The sequence below is a fragment of the Geotrypetes seraphini genome, chromosome 5 (genome assembly GCF_902459505.1).
Source record: "Geotrypetes seraphini chromosome 5, aGeoSer1.1, whole genome shotgun sequence".
In the NCBI taxonomy this organism is placed as follows: Eukaryota; Metazoa; Chordata; class Amphibia; order Gymnophiona; family Dermophiidae; genus Geotrypetes; species Geotrypetes seraphini.
The window spans coordinates 102,540,683-102,561,376 of NC_047088.1; the positions used below are offsets into that span (position 1 = coordinate 102,540,683).

Sequence of the window (20,694 nt, forward strand, 5' to 3'; positions counted from 1 at the left end):
CCATTAATTTACAAGGATGACTGGCTGGCTTCACTGGACCTCCAAGATGCGTATTCACACATCTCTTTGCACCCCTCCCAAAGAAAGTTCCTGCAGTTCCGGACCCTAACTCAGCACTTCCAATACCAGGTCCTACCCTATGGACTCTCTTCTGCACCAAGAGTCTTCACAAAATGTATCGCTGTAGCAGCAGCCCACGCAATATGCGTGTTTTCTTACCTGGACAACTGGCTGGTGGTGGGCCCTTCAGCCTGGGAAACAGCATTAGCAGTCAATTAAATATCACTCCTGCAATCCTTAGAGGTCCTTGTAAACACCAAAAAATCCAAACTACAGCCAACCAAATCGTTAGAATTCATCGGGACAAGGATCTACACATCCCTGAATTCAGCTTTCCTGCCCCAAGCAAGGGGCAAAGCAATACAAAAACTGATTCAGCACATATCAGAAACACATACAGTCACAGCAAGGACACTACTACGCCTCCTTGGCCATCAAGCAGTCTCCATACACGTCCTGCTCGCCAAGCTCCACATGCGATCCCTCCAGTGTTACCTCAGAAAAAATTGGAACCAACACACACAACCTCTGTCTCACAGAATCACGATGGACCAAAAAAATCTGCAGCAACCTCAAGTTGTATATAAAACAGCAGAATCTGTACAAGGGCAAGCCCTTCCAGCAGTCTCCACGGATGCCTCAAAGCAGGGGTGGGGAGCCCATCTCCTCCACCTGAGGACACCATCCGAGGCCAAACAGCTATCAATCCTTTGGAACTCAGGGCAATCGGGAATGCCCTACAAGCTTTCGCTCCCCTGAATCTCCAAAAAAACCTTATTGATCCAGACAGACAACCAGGGGGCAATGTTCTATATCAACAAGCAGGGAGGCATGAGATCCCTCCCCCTCTGCAGGGAGGCCCACAAGATCTGGTCTTTTACCTTGTTGATCAACACTCTCATCCATGCCAACTACCTCCCGGGCCTCAACAACACCCTGGCAGACAGCCTCAGCAGAAAGCTAGACCCCCACAAATGGTCCCTCTACCAGGAGGTAGCCCAAGATCTTTTTCACAAGTGGGGCCGCTCAGCAATAGACCTCTTTGCCACAGAGGACAATAAGTGCCCCCAATTCTGCTCCAAAAGACCAGCACAATACAGCCAAACCAGGGATGCTTTCACCATACACAGGGGGAAACACCTGCTCTACGCCTTTCCCCCCATACCACTCATCCAGAGAGTGCTCCAGAAGATCAGACAGGAGGCAACCACATTGATCTTCATTGCACCCTACTGGCCAAGGCAAGTGTGGTTCCCCTTCCTACAATGACTGTCAGCATGGCCGCCAATCAGCCTACTGCTGCATCCGGACCTCATTACCCAGGACCAGGGACAAACCCTGCATCCCAGATTGAAAACCCTAGCACTGACAGCGTTGATGTTGAAAGGCTAATTCTGCAACCTTTCCACATGTCAACAGGGGTGACTGAGGTACTGCCAGCAGCCAGACGTCCATCAACTAGAAAATCATATGAGCTCAAGTGGAAAAGATTCCACGTATGGTGTGTTCCACCACCAGCATGGGACCTTGGCATCATCCTCTGCAGATTAACTGCGCACCCTATGAGCCAATGGAAGATGCGCCAAACAAATTCCTCACCTGGAAAACAGTTTTTCTCATCACCATCACATCAGCAAGATGCATCAGTGAGCTACAGGCCCTGGTTACGTACCCACCATATACACAGATCCTTCACGACCACGCAGTACTGAGAACTCACCCAAAGTTCCTACCAAAGGTAGTCTCGCCTTTTCACATAAATCAATCAATAGTGCTCCCCTCCTTCTGTCTGGGACCACATGCCAACAGCATGGAGCAAATCCTTCATACCTTGGACTGCACCCGAGCCCTTCACCTATTCATTCAACGAATGCAGCCCTGGTGAAAGGTAGTACAACTATTTGTCTCCTTTGACTCCAATAATCCAGGAACACCAGTGGGGAAACGCACCATATCCAACTGGATCTCAAACTGCATTGCCTCCTGCTGCGAACAAAAGGGATTGTCCCTCGAGAGAAAGGCCACAGCACACCATGGCCATAACATTGGCAAATCTCAAGAACATGCTACTTCAGGCCATTTGCAGAGCAGCTGCTACATGGTCTACCCCACACATCTTCACCAGACTTTATTGCCTGGATCACCCACTGCAGACCTCCAATGACTTTGGCCTCAGCATACTACGAATGGCTGCCAAAACAGACACAGAGAATGGCTAGACCCTGAGAACAAACACCAGTACCAGAACTAGCTAAATAGGATTATTAATCTGAATCAGAAAGAAGAGATTGTTAGACAGTTATATTTTGCCATATTGGCACAGATTCCACAAACCCCCCCAACAAACAAACTTGTTACTAAAACACCATGTTGGTGATATATTTATGTTTCTCTGAATACATGGGAAAAAAAACTAGATCCGTTATTAAAATATACGCTCTACCATGTTGGTAGATTTTTTTTTAAATAAAGGTTGTTGGTCAAGTTCTAAGGACTAAATAAAGTTCCTAATGTTTACAAAGTATAGCCTCTGGTCTCAGTAAATAGATTTTTGTCTCTGTCCCTCATCAAGGCAATCTGCAGCCTCACCCTACCTCAGCAAGGTAGCGGGGATGCAGAAGGGACCTTTCACTCTCTGCACCCCGCAACTGGAGAGTCACCAAAGTGTGGCTGACTTAAGACTTCTTGTCCATGGAGAAAGCGAAGTTACTTACCTGTAATGGGAGTTCTCCGTGGTCAGCAGGATAAGTTGCCACACAGACCCTCCCTCCTCCCCTATGGGGGATACTGCAAAACTCAAGCTAGGGAAATCATTGGATTAGAGAGGGCCAGCACAGGTATATATAGGGCTACTTGTACATGCTCAGATGAGGATCACAAAAGCCTCACCTGAGCTCTGGGAGAGCAATTCTGAATTGTGAACATTTGATGACATCACCAAAGTGTGGTTGACTTATCCTGCTGTCCACAGAGAACTCCCATTACAGGTAAGCAGGGGAGAACACTTTGAAAGAAGTGGTGCTAACGGCTCACCGAGACCAGCAGCAGTATCGGGAGCCCCTCTCCAGCAGGAGAGAACACTTTAAAAGAAGCGGTGCTAACGGCTCACCCAGACCAGCAGCAGTATCGGGAGACCTCTCCAGCAGGGCACCTGGTCACAGTTCCACCGCATGTAGATCTTCATATTAATATTGAATAGGGTCAGCTCAGGAGTGGCATGTGAGCACCGCCCCGCCTCTTCCACGACCCAGCAGGGAAAAAAAAAAAAAAAAAGATTGCTTTCAAGAAGCGATCACCGCTTCGCCTCTCCCATGACCTAACAGGGAGAAAAAGATTTAATCTCCTCTCCCTGCTGGTAACGGCGAGGAAGTCGAGCTGGCTCGACCGACCTGCATGCCGGTCCGATGTAGTCCCTCCGTGGCAGCGTAGGCTGTCTCGCACCTTCATCTGCCTCAGCAAGCCTTTGTTGTAGCTTGAATTCAACGGACCTGGTTCAGGAGGGGGCGAAGCAGTGTCCCACACTCCTCTCCACTAATGGCTGGACATGAACACAAGGAGCCGAAAGCCAGAACTCTCCCATCCACCACGAAAAGAAACAGGACCCAATTCTTCAACTCTTAACCGCCACCATAGAACTATTCAGGCATCAGGCAACGGCTCCCTCAGCTGCCATATCGGAGCAACTGTCAAACTGGAAATCGGTAGGTGAGCTCAAAAGAAGCAAACACCAACGAGACTGGAAGTCCCAAATGTAAACAGCAGAGACAGAACAAAAAACCAACAAAAAAGAAATTTAAAAGAAAAATCAACAAAGGCAAAATAAAACAAAAACAAAAGCAGGACAAGGGAGACAGCACAGAAGATGACCTAACTAGCCGCCATCTTGTTGGAATATTCATTTCTATCTCTATCTCTACCTCTGTATTTATATTTTTATCTTTACTTTTCATAAATTGTTTCTTCAGGTTCTTTAGTTAGATTGTGAGCCTTTGGGACAGTTAGGGAATTTCCAAGTACCTATCTTATTTATTTTTATTTATTATATCTTTTAATGCATCATTTTTGTAACCGCTTAGAAACCTCACGGTTATTAGCGGTATATAAGAATTAAATTAAATTTAAATTAAATTAAATCACCAAAGTTTGGTTGACTTATCCTGCTATTCACAGAGAACTCCCGTTAAAGGTAAGTAACTTCGCTGAATTGCACCAGCTGTTTTGTGAAAAAATATTTATTAGGACATCTCGGAAATGAAAGGACATTTTCCTTCATTTCTGGAGAAATGAAAGTGGCTTTTATGAAAGGCTTTTGTCTGCAGGATTATGTTCTTTCAGTTTCATTTCTGCTCCTCCCTTCGTTAAGTTTTCTGACAAAGAGATCAGTCTCAAGCTGAGCAAGATGGACAAAACATGGAATGTACTCGGTACGATAGTCACAGCAGGTAGCCGGGTACTGACTCGTGTTGTGCATTCAGTGTTTCAAAATCAGATTCAGCCAGTAGAAGCATCAGGACATGGTGAGTATTCCAAATAGAGTACTTGTGTTGGGAGGACTGCTTCTCCACATCATATAACTTTCTCATCTACAGTAAAACTTTGGGCTGTGTTTCTTTTTCCTATGTAAATTTTACAAACCACATTAATTGTATGTGCAGAAAGACAGCATATAAATATTAATAAACCAATTTGCCTATGCCAAATCTTTGTATATAAATGATAGCATTACTTAAAGATAGTTTTACTGGTTCTCTCGTTCGTCAATACTGAACATAAATAAAAATTTGTCACTGATTTTCTTCCCTCTTCTTTTTCTGGGTTTTACCTCTTTTTTAATGTTTTCTTTTTGTAATGTTTCTTTATGGTCCTTTGTTTTCTACTTTATATTTTCTTTCAGGTCTTTGCCTCTTCTTTCATTTTTTCTTTGTTTTTCTCATTGTATTTTTTAATGCTGTTTCCCTTCTTTCTCTTGTCTTCTCTTTTTGAATTTTCTCTCCTTCATTTTCTTTCGCTTTTTCTGGACAAGACTCTGAGCTAGGTGGGTCCAAGGTACTGATTAAGAGCAGCTACTGCTTGCTTTAACACAAATCAAAAATTTCTTTTCAGAGTTGTCTAACTAGGAGCCCTGTTTTCTAGAGAAAGCATCATATACAGGGTTCCCATGTAAACGCTTTTTTTTTTTTTTTTTTAATAATTCTTTATTCATTTTCACAAATTACATTAAGTGTTAATATTTTCATTCACAGTAACAATAAGTACATCACTTATAAACAATCATTGGCATATTACATAGATTCTTATCCCCACCCCTCGTCCATCCCTCCCAACCATATACTCCATTATTGTATGATATATGTAATAATAAAATACCCCCCTCCCTACCTCATAAACTGATAAACATAAGGGAAATAATTTTACTTAATCTTGACAATATTTTGTTAATGGTTTCCACACATCCTGAAATTTCTTAAAATATCCCTTTTGTAACGCAATAAATCTTTCCATTTTATAGATATGACATAAAGAATTCCACCAAAAGTTATAATTTAATCTCCTCCAGTCTTTCCAATTATATGTGATTTGTTGAATGGCAACCCCTGTCATTATTAGTAATAATTTATTGTTATTCGCAGAAATCTGACTTTTTGCTCTCATATCCATACCAAATATCACAGTATCATAGGATAATGCCACGGGGTTCTCTAATAAATTATTAATTTGGTCCCAAATTGATTTCCAAAAATTCATAATATATGGGCAATGAAACAATAAATGATCTAAAGTTCCTGCTTCTAAATGACAATGCCAGCATCTATTAGACAAAGAACTATCTAATTTTTGCAACCTAACAGGGGTCCATAACGCTCTATGCAACAGAAAAAACCAAGTTTGTCTCATAGATGCTGACACCGTACATTTCATCCTCCAAGACCAAATTCGTGGCCATTGAGATGCAGTAATTTCATGCTTAATCTCAATGCTCCAAATATCTCTTAAACCAATTTTTAATTTCTTCGTAGTAAATCCATTTAATAATTTATACCACTGGGCGGCCTGGTGACCCAAAAAGTCTGTCTGAAAACAAAGAAACTCCATGCTATAATGATTATTAAGGTTTTTTCCAATCAGGGAACCCCGCCTGAATGGCATGCATCAATTGCATCCATCTAAAATTTTCTGATTTATTAAGTCCAAACTTATGTTGCAACTGTGAAAATTCAAGCATAGCACCATTAGAAATAACATCATCCAATATACGTATTCCTGCTATCATCCAATGCTTCCAGACTAGCCTTTCTCCGCCAATTTGAATCTTGGAGTTTACCCATATAGAATGATTTGTAGATTTGTAAATTGGAATAGTTGTTAAATTGCTTACATATCGTAAAGTTTTCCATATATCTGCTAGTATTCTATTGTCCTTACTATAGATAGGCATTTTGATACTGAAAACATGGGACAGTCGCAATGGAGACATGAGTTGCCATTCTATCCACAACCAATCTGGGAGCTTTTCCATGAGTTCTGGGAGGATCCAATACATACCATGACGTAAAATATAGGCTTGATGGTACCTATAAAAGTTTGGAAAATTTACCCCTCCCTCTGAAATTGATCTTTGTAAAGATACCAAAGCTACTCTAGGAGTTTTACCCAGCCAAATAAATTTTAACAGAATGCTATTTAACTTTTTATATAAGGACCCTTGAAAATATACCGGCAACATACCCATCTGATAACAAACCACAGGCAAAATCATCATCTTAATAGTTTGGACTCTCCCCCACCATGAAAGGTGTAAAGGATTCCATTGCTCACACATTTCCGTAACCTTCTGCAATAACAATTTTTCATTTATTTTCATCGTTTCGTCCAATATATTTTTAATCCAAATGCCTAAATATTTTATTCCATCTTCCTTCCAAAGAAAAGGAAATGAATCAAACAAACCTTTTGTACAATGTACATTGAGTGGAAGAACTTCTGATTTAGACCAATTTATCTTATAACCTGAAAATTTCCCAAAATTCTCAATTAATTCAAGTAAGCAAGGAATGGTTATCTCAGGATTTCTCAAATAGAGCAATATATCATCCGCATAAGCTGAAATCTTATATTCCCGATCTTTATGAGGAATACCCTGTATCTCCTCTGTCTGTTGAATGGCTAATAACAAGGGTTCCAATACAATGTCAAAAAGCAGAGGAGATAAGGGACAGCCTTGTCTAACTCCCCTCTGCAACTTGAAAACTTCTGAAAAATTATTATTAATATATAATTTAGCAACAGGAGAGCTATACAAAGTTTGAACCATTTGAATAAATCCTGATCCAATACCAAACCACTCCATCGCTTGATACATAAAGGTCCATTCAACACGATCAAAAGCCTTCTCTGCATCTAGAGATACAGAGAAAACTGGGTCTTTTAAGGCTTTGGACAAAGTCAACATATGCAATGCAAGCCTAGTGTTGTTAGAAGAATGTCTTTGAGCAACGAATCCTGTTTGATGTATACCAATAATAAAAGGGAGAGCTTTAGCTAACGAATAGCCAAAATTTTAGCTAAAAGTTTTCCATCAACATTAATTAAAGAAATAGGCCTGTAATTTGAAACCAGTTTGGGATCTTTATTTGGCTTTGGCAAAACAATAGTTAATGATTCAGCCATGGTACCCGTAATATATCCTTTAATAAGTTGGGTCTGATATAAATTTAATAAATATGGTAACAGGGTAATTTGAAATGATTTATAAAACTCTACAGTAAAACCATCTCCACCTGGAGCGGATCCAAATCTAAGGGATTTCAATGCTGTTTGCAATTCGTTTATTAATATTGGCTTTTCTAAGCTTTCTTTTATATGCTCAGGAATTTTCGGTCCCGTAATTGACTCTAAAAATTTTAAACCATCCCTTTCCTTATCCAAATAAGGCTCAGAAGAATACAGGTTTTTGTAAAAACTTAAAAATTGTTTTAAAATCGGTCCAATTTGAGAATAACTATTTCCCTTTTTGTCTTTTATCATCGCTATTTTTGTTTTTCTTTTTTTAGCTTTTAGATAATTTGCCAATAATCTTCCCGCCTTATTTGAATTTCCATAATACAATGCTTGTTGAGAAAATAAGTCTTTCCTAATTAACTTAGAAGAAATTTAATTATATTTCCCTTTCGCTTTCAAGAGGTCTTGTAATGTAGAATATTCCCATTTTTGAATTAATTTAGATTCCAATAACTTTATATCTTTTTCCAAACTATAAAATTGTTCTTTAATTTGTTTTTTAAGATATGCCGAAAAAGAAATAATTTGACCTCTAATGATTGCCTTAAAAGCATCCCATAACGTTTCTATTGAAATATCCTTCGTATTATTAATTTGGAAAATAGAAACATAGAAACATAGAAATTGACGGCAGAAAAGGGCCATAGCCCATCGAGTCTGCCCATACCAATGACCCACTCCCTGATTCTTACTCCCCTATAGATCCCACATGAATATCCCATTTTCTCTTAAAATCTGACACGCTGTTGGCCTCAATCACCTGCTGAGGCAGCTCGTTCCAATGATCGACCACCCTTTCGGTGAAGAAGTACTTCCTAGCATGACCTTGAAATTTCCCTCCCCTGATTTTCAGCGAGTGTCCTCTGGTTACCGTGGGCCCTGTAAGACTGAAGATATCATCTTTCACCTCTATACGCCCCGTGATATATTTAAAGGTCTCAATCATGTCCCCCCCCCCCCTCTCTCTTCGCTCCTCCAGTGAGTACATCCGCAGTTTTTTTAACCTTTCTTCATACGTGAGTTCCCTGAGCCCCAAGACCATCCTGGTAGCCATTCGCTGAACCGATTCAATTCTCAACACATCTTTCCGGTAGTGTGGTCTCCAGAATTGAACACAATACTCGAGATGAGGTCTCACCATGGATCTGTACAGTGGCATTATGACTTCAGTTTTTCTGCTGACAAAGCCCCTACGGATGCAGCCCATCATTTGTCTTGCCTTGGACGAAGCCTTCTCCACATGATTGGCAGCCTTCATATCATTGCTAATGATCACTCCTAAATCACGTTCCACCGTGGTCCTGAACAAGGTTTCACCATTTAGTGTGTAAGTTCTGTGTGGATTTTTTTTGCCTAGGTGCATTACTTTACATTTTTTAGCATTGAAGCCTAACTGCCAAGTTGATGACCACTGTTCCAGCTGCCGTAGGTCCTGCGTCATAAAGTCAGGCACACTGCTTTTGTCTACTATGTTGCATAGTTTGGCGGCGTCGGCAAACAGTGATACTTTTCCTCTAAGCCCTTGGGTCAAATCTCCTATGAATAAATTGAATAGAATCGGCCCTAAGACGGAGCCCTGAGGTACTCCACTCGTCACTGCTGACGTTTTGGAGGGGGTACCGTTTACCATTTTCATTTGTAATTCCTCAATAAAATTTGGCTCCACAAGCAAAGCATTATCAAATCTCCATATAGGTCTACTATCTTCTTTATCAACTATCTTAATTTTAATCCACACCCCACCATGATCAGACAAAATAATTGGATCTATAGAGGTTTGTGTTATTTGTTGAACTAATGAATTTGAAATCAAAATATAATCTATTCTCAAAAAAGATTTATGAACATGGGAACAAAACGAAAATTCCCGATCATTAAAATGAAATATTCGCCAATATCTTTCAGATCACAATTTAGTACCAAATTATCCAATCCTAATGATTTCATACTTCTACTAGGTTTTTTGTCCATTATAGGATCTATAACAGCATTAAAATCCCCAGCCACAACTAAATTAGAAGCAGCCAGTGGTAACAACAATTGTTGTAGAGATTTAAAAAATTCAATTTGATTCAAATTAGGTGCGTATACATTGAAAAGTGCCATTGTAGTATTTCCCAGAACCATGTCCACATGTATCCACCTTCCTGCAGGATCAGCAGCAATAAATTTGAATGTAGCATTGCATCTCTTATTTACCAATATTGCAACACCTGCTTTCTTCTTAACTGCTGGGGCATAAAAAAACATGTTTTATCCAATTATCTTTTAATTTTTGAGACTCTGAGGCTGATAAATGGGTCTCTTGGATATAACAAATATCTATGTTTTGTTCTTTTAAAAAGGAAAGTGTTTTCTTCCTTTTTATTGGATGGTTTAAACCATTAACATTTAACGACAATATTTTAAGTTCCATTTATATTATTATTACTATCATAGATAATTTTCAACAAATCTTTCAATCTATTATAAAATTCCCTTTTATGATTCATTCCCCTTAGTTTATTATAATGCATATCCCACCCTTCCCATAATGTTCTAAACAATATATTACTAAAATCCCTAAAACCCTTCCCTATTCCCTCCCTTATCCCTCCCCTTCGTATAATACGATAACTTAAAGACATTGGATCAGACCAGCCATCCTCCCCCTCCCCAAGCATCATACATTACAATTCCTTCTATAATATACAGATTATTCCTCCTTATTTTTAAAACCCCTAAATATATCTTCATCTATCACCCAAAACATATTACATATTTATTTGCCTAACTCATCCCAATAAAGAACTGAATAATTTACTGTTTCATTGTGTTAAAAATTAAAAACCAAATGTCAAGACACACACTATCATTTCTTTACCAAAATTTTTACTAGTGGTAACACATTTTTGTACTAAAAACATATTATATTATTTAAATTTCTTCAAAACATGTAAGTTGACAGATCAATCAATTTTGTAAATACTCAATTTCCGTAAAATCTAGATCACAATTCCACACATTTAAATACACATTACACAATATTCATAAATTAACATAAATCATTCTAAATAGAAAATAATACCCATGAAACTAATTATTTCAGAAGTATAACATCCCTCTAAATTGTGAAATAGGTTATAAAAACAACTTTATTTAATTAATGAGTTTCTGCATATTTTAAATAATATACTGATTAAAATTTCAATAGATCCCCAAGCTCAAAAATTATTTTTTTTTTAATAATTCTCAAGACATATCCTTAATGTACATAAACTATTTTAAGCTATACTCATATTTGAAACTTACAACCTCTATATAAATACCTTTACATTAATCATTAAAAGTACTCATTTCAATCCATATTGGAAAATAACTTAAGCTAATTATATAAAAAGGTTTGTATTTTAAACATTTTTATCTTAATGAGCAATAGCAACAATTTCTAATGCCCTTTAATCAGTATCACAAACCATTAGACTTAGTTCTTCCAGAATACCTGTAGTCTCTTCACGAAGGCGCTCACCAAGACTCCATGTAAGAAGTCAGGAACTAGCCACACGTTCCTTGATCTGTATTATTAGTCTCGGAGGTCCCCTGCTGGTTCGGGGGAGAGGGGGATCAATACTCTCACTCCCCTCCCCACCTCATTATCTCTGGCTCTCTGGTGACCGGCAGGACTCAATGTATGAAGACAGGGAACTTTGTTTTTAGTTCCAGAGGGCCCTTGCTGGTTCGGGGGAGGGGCGGAGTACCGCTCCCACGCCTCTCTCTTCTCACTGATCACTGACTCTCTGGCAGTCCGCTGAACTCGATGGAGAAAATCAGGGAACTGTGCAAGAGACTCTGGATCTGTGTTTTTTAGTCTCAGAGGACCCCTGATAGTTCGGGGGAGGGGCGGAGCAGTTCTCCCACGCTCCTCTCCTCTCACTGATCTCTGGCTCTCTGACAGCCCGCAGAACTCATGCTGCACTGTTCTCTCAAGCAGTAAAGCAGTCCATATCCAGAAGTGTGTTCTTGAACCAAAAGCTTTACTGAAATAAAAATCTTTAAGCAACTGGGAGAATTACATCAGTGGCATAGTATAGGCAAAGGCATAAAGCAACAGCGTTTATAGTTACTAGTCCATAGACTCTCCTTTCCTTATTCCGCCTTTCTTCCTACTAAACTAGTAGAATAGGATAAAACAATTCAGTTGATTATCACTTGTAATCTCTTAGGGCTAGATTCACTAAGCCCACCGATCAAATTCCGACCACTTAGCGACCCCCTTTGCATCCCGATTCACTAACCTCGGTCCCGATCATCCTCAAAACCGGCGCATGCAAATGAGGGGGATACAGCATTCAAATGTAGGCAGGCAGCGATTCACTAACAAAAAACCTGCAACACTTACTGGGCTGGCCAATCACAAACAAGTGACTGCTGGGGACCAGTCGTTCACTGCTTTCCGACTGCATCTCCTGCTCCCTGCCCCGACTCTCTGCAACGATTTTCTTCTGCCACCCTGCTCTGCCCCGAATCTCCTGCCTCTCTGCCTTGTGCCAAACCTAAAAGAGGTGCAGACTGTGGTAAGAATGTGATGTGTTGATCCAGATCTAATTGCTGAGAGAGCCCCTCCCCCATGCGCTGCCCTTGCCTTCCCCCGCAGTGCAAGCCTGTGGTTTTAGCTAGTGGGTTTAAAGCGGGCTAGTTAAAAGTTTTTTTTAAAAAGTCATTGCTCTATGATGCATGCGCAGACCATCTACAGATGGTCTGCGCATGCGTCGGGATCGCTACATTGCGATCCCAGCGGTCGGTTGGAGGCGTGATTCCGATCACCCTCATTTGCATGAGGGTGATTCGTGAATCAGCCCCCCGGACACAGATCGGATCCCTCACGGATTAGATCCGATCCATGCTCTTAGTGACTTTGTCCTGGTCATGGGTGAATTTCCTTGCAGGCAGCTCCTCTAAGTCTTTTCTGCACCCTGCTCACATATTGTGTGGAAGAAATTCCTGCTGCTGATAAGTTTGTGTTTTGTTCTTTTTTTCTTTGCTTTGAGTTTTGTTAGGACTGATGTCATGTAGCTATTAAGCTGTAGAAACATTTTTGAAAGTTATTATGCTACTTATCCGATCAATATTTTTACTCAAGTAAAGAATTTATATAGAGTGGAGTTTTTCTAGACAGGATGTGTCTGCATCTTCAAAATATTTTTTGAAGTTGTTTTGTCCAGAGGACTAAGTTTTGGGTTTTGTTTTTTTTTTTACTAAATCCAAAGTGACACTGAGGTCTTTTCTCCACTTTTTAGGCCAAATCTAAGGTATTCTTTCTCATTGTTATAGTTTTTGTAGCCCATTTATGGCTGTGGTCTGAAATTTCCGGCTCATCAGGTACTATTTTGCAGCCCATGGTCTGTACTAGTGCTGCCTGATTCAGGAAAAAAAATTTCGATATGATTCGATTCAGCCTACTGAATTGGTTTTTCGATTCGATTCAAATTTCCTACCAATTGAGTGATTTTTTCAAACATCCTGGTGGGTTTATTTTATAGCCTCTTCACCTCCTTTGCCTTCTCCTAACCACACTGGCACTGTGGTGTAAACAAAATAAACAAACAAAAACGACTTTTCCTCTCTCTGTTAAATCCTAGCTTATGTTTGCGGTCTAACACCAGCTCTGGCAGGATACACGTTTCAAATCTGACATATTGTAATCACAAAACAGAAAATAAAAATTAGTTTTTCTACCTTTTGTTGTCTGGTCATTATTCAAATCTTGTCGGTCCCAGGCTCTAGTTGTCTTCTGATAACTTGCTTGCCAGGGTCTCCTTCTTTCTTCTTTCTCCGTGCCATCTCTGTCCTCCCCTTCCGTTTCCCTTCCCTCCTCCAAAGGTCTGGCATCTTTCTTTTCATTTCGTCTCCATCCACAGATCCACTTTTTCTTAAATACCCTTTCATCCAGCATTTCTCCCTCCTTCCCCACCACCCCAGGGTCCACCATCTCTCCCTTTCTTTTCCCAACTACCCTCCTATCCAGTAACTCTATCCCCCCCCTCCACACCATTCCTTGTGTCCAACTTCTCTCCGTTTCTGTTCCTTCCCTCCCTAAATCCCATTGTGCATCATCTCTCTCCCTCTCCTCTATTTTTAGAACCATTATTTCTTCCCCCTCCCCAAAGTCCGGCATATGCACATCTCTTTGAACCCCCCTTCCCTCCCTCCGTGTACTTCTACACCAGGGCCCCCTCCCCTGAATATCTGTCCCGCATGAAGGCCTGCACCCACCAAAGGCCTGTCCCACCCCCCTGAAGGACTTCCCCCCCGAAGAACTGCCCCCCCAGGCCTGCCTGTCCCCCCCTGTACGCCTATGCCACCATCCCTGGCTTCTCCCCTCCCTTAAATGCCTATACCCCCCCCAAGGCTTGTCCCAGCCCCTAAAGGACTGCCACCCCCTGGCCTGCCTGTCCCCTCTGTAGACCTATGCCACCATCCCTGGCCTCACCTCCCCCTTAAAGGCCTGCACCTCCCCAAGGCCTGTCCCATCCCCTGAAGGACTGCCCCCCCCCCGAAGGACTGCCCTCCCAGGCCTGCTTGTCCCTCCTGTAGGCCTATGCCACCATCCCTGGCCTCTCCCCCCCCCTTAAAGGCCTGCACTCCCCAAGACCTGTTCCAACCCCTGTAGGACTGGCCTCCCAAAAGTTCTGCCCTCGCCCTGAAAGACTGTGCCCCCCCCCCCCGGGGAAGGCCTCCGTGTTCCCCCTGGCCTTCCCAAACCGTTTACCTTACACCTTCAGCCGAAGATCGCCAGCTACAGCTCTTTGCACTGCAGTGCTCTGAGCTGTTTCATCTGCTGCAGTCCCGCCCCTCCTCCGACGTCAGAGGAGGGGCGGGACCGCAGCAGAGGAAACAGCTCAAAGCACTGCAGTGCAAAGAGCTGTAGCTGGCGATCTTCGGCTGAAGGTATAAGTTAACGGTTTGGGAAGGCCAGGGGGAACACGGAGGCCTTCCCGGGGGGGGGGCGCAGTCTTTCAGGGAGGCCAGGAGGGAAACCCGACGCAGCACTTCCCGACTGACCCTCCCTCCTCACCCGCTCCTGCTTTAGGGGGCGAGGGGAGAGGGTCCGAATCGGGAAGCCAATTTTTTAAAAATTTAAATCGATTCGAATCAATTCACCCAAAGTGAATCGGTGAACCGATTCGAATTGTGAATCAGGCAGCACTAGTCTGTATTAGTGTTGCTCACTCTTTGCAGCGTCCTCCGGCTTTCCCCCTGGCCTCCCGCTCTTACCTTCAGATAATTAACACAACCTGCAGAGAGGATTGCCGATACTGTAGCAATCCTTGCAGGCTGCCATCGTCCTCAGCAGCACGTTCGCACTGCTGCGATCCTGCCCCTGACGATTTCAGCCTGCAAGGAACGCCACAGCACCAGCGATCATCTCTGCAGGCTGTAGTAATTAGCTGAAACTAAGACTGGGAGGCCATGGGGGAAGCTGGAGGACACTACAGAGAAGGGGGGAACATGCAGGCCTTCGGGGCGGGAAGATTTATTAACTATAAAGAATTTTACCTCATGCAAAATTGTCATTTCTTTAATAAGACATTATCTATTTTTTTCTGCGGCTCTCCAAATACCTACAAATCCAAAATGTGGCCCTGCAAAGGGTTTGAGTTTGAGACCACTGATCTATAGGTAGCTTTGGTTTCGTCAGCTTAACTGGGTATTCCAGAATCATAAACTGAAAGCTTGGACCTGGGCCCCTTGCTGTTACCATATATACTCGAATATAAATCAAGATTTTGGGGCCAAAAAAATGGCCCAAAAATGGGGGTCTCGGTTTATATTCGAGTATACATGTGGGCCTGCAAGAACTCACGGAAGCCAATTAGCTAGCGCTTCTGTGTGCAATTCTGTGTGCAATCTGGAGGCCACATTACAGTAAAGATGTGCGCAGAATTGAATCGGTTCAGCGGACGGCCACCAGGATGATCTCGGGGCTCAAGGTTCTCTCATACGAAGAGAGACTGAACAAATTTCAGCTCTACACTCTCGAGGAACGTAGGGAGAGGGGAGACATGATCGAAACATTTAAGTACCTCACGGGACGTGTCAAAGTGGAAGATGATATTTTCTTTCTCAAGGGACCCTCGGCCATAAGAGGGCACCCGCTCAAACTCAGAGGTGGAAAATTTCATGGCGACACCAGAAAGTATTTCTTCACAGTGAGAGTGGTTGATTATTGGAACAAGCTTCCAGTGCAGGTGATTGAGGCAGACAGCGTGCCAGACTAAGAATAAATGGGATACCCATGTGGGATCCCTACGAGGGTCAAGTTAAGGAAATTGTGTCATTAGGCATAGACAGGGGGTAGGTAAGCAGAGTGGGCAGACTTGATGGGCTGTAGCCCTTTTCTGCCGTCATCTTCTATGTTTCTATGAGCGAAGGAAGGTCGATTCTACTGCGATTCACTACTGGACCACCAGGAAGAGGGAGAGGAAAAGCTCAATTGTCTGCAAGGGGCTTTGGTGAAGAGCTAGAAGAGATAGGGCCCAGTATCTGAATTTAGGCAGGAGTAGGAGAATTATCTTTTTCTAGTACTGCTTAGAAAGATATTAAGGGTCCATGGTTTTAGATTATATCTTGTCAGTGAACTAACTGAATCCATTTGATTTTTCAAAGCAAATCACAAATGTGTTAAACTAGCCAATAAAAGGTTATTGCTACATGTTCATTGACCTTTATTTTTGCAAGAACAAGGAATAAAAACAACCCAACCTTCTTTCACAGTTATGATATCTGTCCAACTTTCTTCTTAGTCAGCTACTGTATAGTCACTATCTCTGCATTGTCTTTTTTTGCTTGAAGACTCTATATATCTGGAAGGGACTTCAGAAAATGCGTCAACAACAGAGATTTCAGAGGAAGAAACTGGCACAGGTATGAATTTAATGGCAGTTTTTCTTAAGCAAAGCCACAGGACATTAACATTTGATTCTGACCTTGGAAAATTCCAGTAAGTCTTTCACTATAATACACATGGGATTTTAAGTTGCAATTAGGTATCAAATGAATAATATGATCATACTGGGAAACTCCTGAAATCAAATGTGCAGTAGCATTCTATGCTATTTATTTATTTTAAAATTTATACACCAAACCTAGGTGGTATCCAAAAGAACATACTTAAGATAATAAAACAAACAATACATAATACACATATTAACAGCTTTGGTAACCCTAAATGTAAAATATTACTGTAATCAAATTCATGAACTACTGCCTAAAAATTACTGTTGCTTATAAAATCATGTAAATTTCTCAAAATTTTCAATTTGTAAAAGACCCAAGACACAACACAATCAAGGGTTCTACTCCCACTACTGTCTCATCCCCAAGAAGACGGGAGGGTTCAGACCCATCCTAGACCTACGGGGCCTAAATAAGTACGTAGTCAAGGAGAAATTTTGCATGCACTCCTTCGGAACAATCCAACCATTAATTTACAAAGACGACTGGCTGGCTTCACTGGACCTCCAAGATGCGTATTCACACATCTCTTTGCACCCCTCCCAAAGAAAGTTCCTGCGGTTCCGGACCCTAACTCAGCACTTTCAATACCAGGTCCTACCCTTTGGACTCTCTTCTGCACCAAGAGTCTTCACAAAATGTATCGCTGTAGCAGCAGCCCACCTCCGCAAGAGCGCAATATGCGTGTTTTCTTACCTGGACAACTGGCTGGTGGTGGGCCCTTCAGCCTGGGAAACAGCAATAGCAGTCAATACAATATCATTCCTGCAATCCCTAGGGTTCCTTGTAAACACCAAAAAATCCAAACTACAGCCAACCAAATCGTTAGAATTCATCGGGGCAAGGATCTACACATCCCTGAATTCAGCTTTCCTGCCCCGCACAAGGGGCGAAGCAATACAAAAACTGATTCAACACATATCACAGACACATACAGTCACAGCAAGGACACTACTACGCCTCCTGGGCCATCAAGCAGTCTCCATACATGTCCTGCTCGCCAAGCTCCACATGCGAATTCTCCAGTGGTACCTCAGAAAAAATTGGAACCAACACACACAACCTCTGTCTCACAGAATCACGATGGACCAAAAAAATCTGCAGCAACCTCAAGTTGTATACAAAACAGCAGAATCTGTACAAGGGCAAGCCCTTCCAGCAGTCATCATGGATGCCTCAAAGCAGGGGTGGGGAGCCCATCTCCTCCACCTGAGGACACCATCCAAGGCCAAACAGCATATCAATCATTTGGAACTCAGGGCAATCGGGAATGCCCTACAATCTTTCGCTCTCCTGGATCTCCAACAAGACCTTATTGATCCAGACAGACAACCAGGTGGCAATGTTCTATATCAACAAGAAGGGAGGCACGGGCTCCCTCCCCCTCTGCAGGGAGGCCCACAAGATCTGGTCTTTTGCCTTGTTGATCAACATTCTCATCAATGCCAACTACCTCCCGGGCCTCAACAACACCCTGGTAGACAGCCTCAGCAGAAAGATTGACCCCCACAAATGGTCCCTCTACCAGGAGGTAGCCCAAGATCTTTTTCACAAGTGGGGCCGCTCAGCAATAAACCTCTTTGCCACAGAGGACAATAAGTGCCCCCAATTCTGCTCCAAAAGACCAGCACAATACAGCCAAACCAGGGATGCTTTCACCATACACAGGGGGAAACACCTGCTCTACGCCTTTCCCCCCATACCACTCATCCAGAGAGTGCTCCAGAAGATCAGACAGGAGGCAACCACATTGATCTTCATTGCACCCTACTGGCCAAGGCAAGTGTGGTTCCCCTTCCTACAATGACTGTCAGCACGGCCGCCAATCAGCCTACTGCTGCGTCCGGACCTCATTACCCAGGACCAGGGACAAACCCTGCATCCCAGATTGAAAACCCTAGCACTGAAACGTTGATGTTGAAAGACTAATTCTGCAACCTTTCCACATGTCAACAGGGGTGACTGAGGTACTGCCAGCAGCCAGACGTCCATCAACTAAAAAATCAAATGGGCTCAAGTGGAAAAGATTCCACATATGGTGTGTTCCACCACCAGCATGGGACCTTGGCATCATCCTCTGCAGATTAACTGCGCACCCTATGAGCCAATGGAAGACGCGCCAAACAAATTCCTCACCTGGAAAACAGTTTTTTTTCATCACCATCACATCAGCAAGATGCATCAGTGAGCTACAGGCCCTGGTTACGTACCCACCATATACACAGATCCTTCACGATCACACAGTACTGAGAACTCACCCAAAGTTCCTACCAAAGGTAGTCTCACCTTTTCACATAAATCAATCAATAGTGCTCCCCTCCTTCTGTCTGGGACCACATGCCAACAGCATGGAGCAAATCCTTCATACCTTGGACTGCACCCGAGCCCTTCACCTATTCATTCAACGAATGCAGCCCTGGTGAAAGGTAGTACAACTATTTGTCTCCTTTGACTCCAATAATCCAGCAACACCAGTGGGGAAACGCACCATATCCAACTGGATCTCAAACTGCATTGCCTCCTGCTATGAACAAGAGGGATTGTCCCTCGAGAGAAAGGCCACAGCACACCAACTAAGAGCCATGGCCGTAACATTGGCAAATCTCAAGAACATGCTACTTCAGGACATTTGCAGAGCAGCTACATGGTCTACCCCACACACCTTCACCAGACATTATTGCCTGGATCACCCACTGCAGACCTCCAATGACTTTGGCCTCAACATACTACGAATGGCTGCCAAAACAGACACAGAGAATGGCTAGACCCTGAGAACAAACACCAGTACCAGAACTAGCTAAACAGGACTATTAGTCTGAATCAGATAGAAGAGATTGTTAGACAGTTATATTCTGCCATGTTGGCACAGTTTGCACAAAAAAAAAAATCAAACCCCAACAAACAAACTTGTTACTAAAACACCATGTTGGTGATATATTTATGTTTCTCTGAATACAGGGGAAAAAAACTAGATCCGTTATTAAAATATATGCTCTACCATGTTGGTAGATTTTTTTTTTAAATAAAGGTTGTTGGTCAAGTTCTAAGGACTAAATAAAGTTCCTAATGTTTACAAAGTATAGCCTCTGGTCTCAGTAAATAGATTTTTGTCTCTGTCCCTCATCAAGGCAATCTGCAGCCTCACCCTACCTCAGCAAGGTAGCGGGGATGCAGAAGGGACCTTTCACTCTCTGCACCCCGCAACTGGAGAATCACCAAAGTGTGGCTGACTTAAGACTACTTGTCCATGGAGAAAGTGAAGTTACTTACCTGTAATGGGAGTTCTCCGTGATCAGCAGGATAAGTCGCCACACAGACCCTCCCTCCTCCCCTATGGGGGATACTGCAAAATTCAACCTAGGGAAATCATTGGATTAGAGAGGGCCAGCACAGGTATATATAGGGCTACCTGTACATGCTCAGATGAGGATCCCAAAAGCCTCACCTGAGCTCTGGGAGAGCAATTACGAATTGGGAACATTTGATGACATCACTAAAGTGTGGTTGACTTATCCTGCTGTCCACAGAGAACTCCCATTACAGGTAAGCAGAGGAGAACACTTTGAAAGAAGCGGTGCTAACGGCTCACCGAGACAAGCAGCAGTATCGGGAGCCCCTCTCCAGCAGGGGAGAACACTTTAAAAGAAGCGGTGCTAACGGCTCACCCAGACCAGTAGCAGTATCGGGAGCCCCTCTCCAGCAGGGCACCTGATCACAGTTAAACCCCTCCCCCGATCCAGCAGGGGAGAACACTTTAAAAGAAGCAGTGCTAACGGCTCACCGAGACCAGCAGCAGTATCGGGAGCCCCTCTCCAGCAGGGCACATGGTCACAGTTACACCCTCACCCGATTCAGCAGGAG

The 20,694-nt window shown here is 42.7% G+C and overlaps 1 protein-coding gene across 9 annotated transcripts in view; it reads left to right on the forward strand.

The window, feature by feature from the left end:
- Window positions 1-20,694, forward strand: part of URGCP (upregulator of cell proliferation) — a 148,132-nt gene that overhangs the window by 49,069 nt on the left and 78,369 nt on the right. For 3 of the 9 annotated variants that reach the window (XM_033945900.1, XM_033945902.1, XM_033945901.1), the window contains one exon: window positions 16,672-16,743. The exons of 5 other annotated variants lie outside the window; for them this stretch is intronic. In XM_033945900.1, the coding sequence (XP_033801791.1) occupies window positions 16,672-16,743 (72 nt within the window). Of the gene's footprint in view, window positions 1-4,467; window positions 4,578-16,671; window positions 16,744-20,694 lie in introns of those variants that run through there. One more of the 9 variants, XM_033945906.1, reaches the window with a different exon arrangement.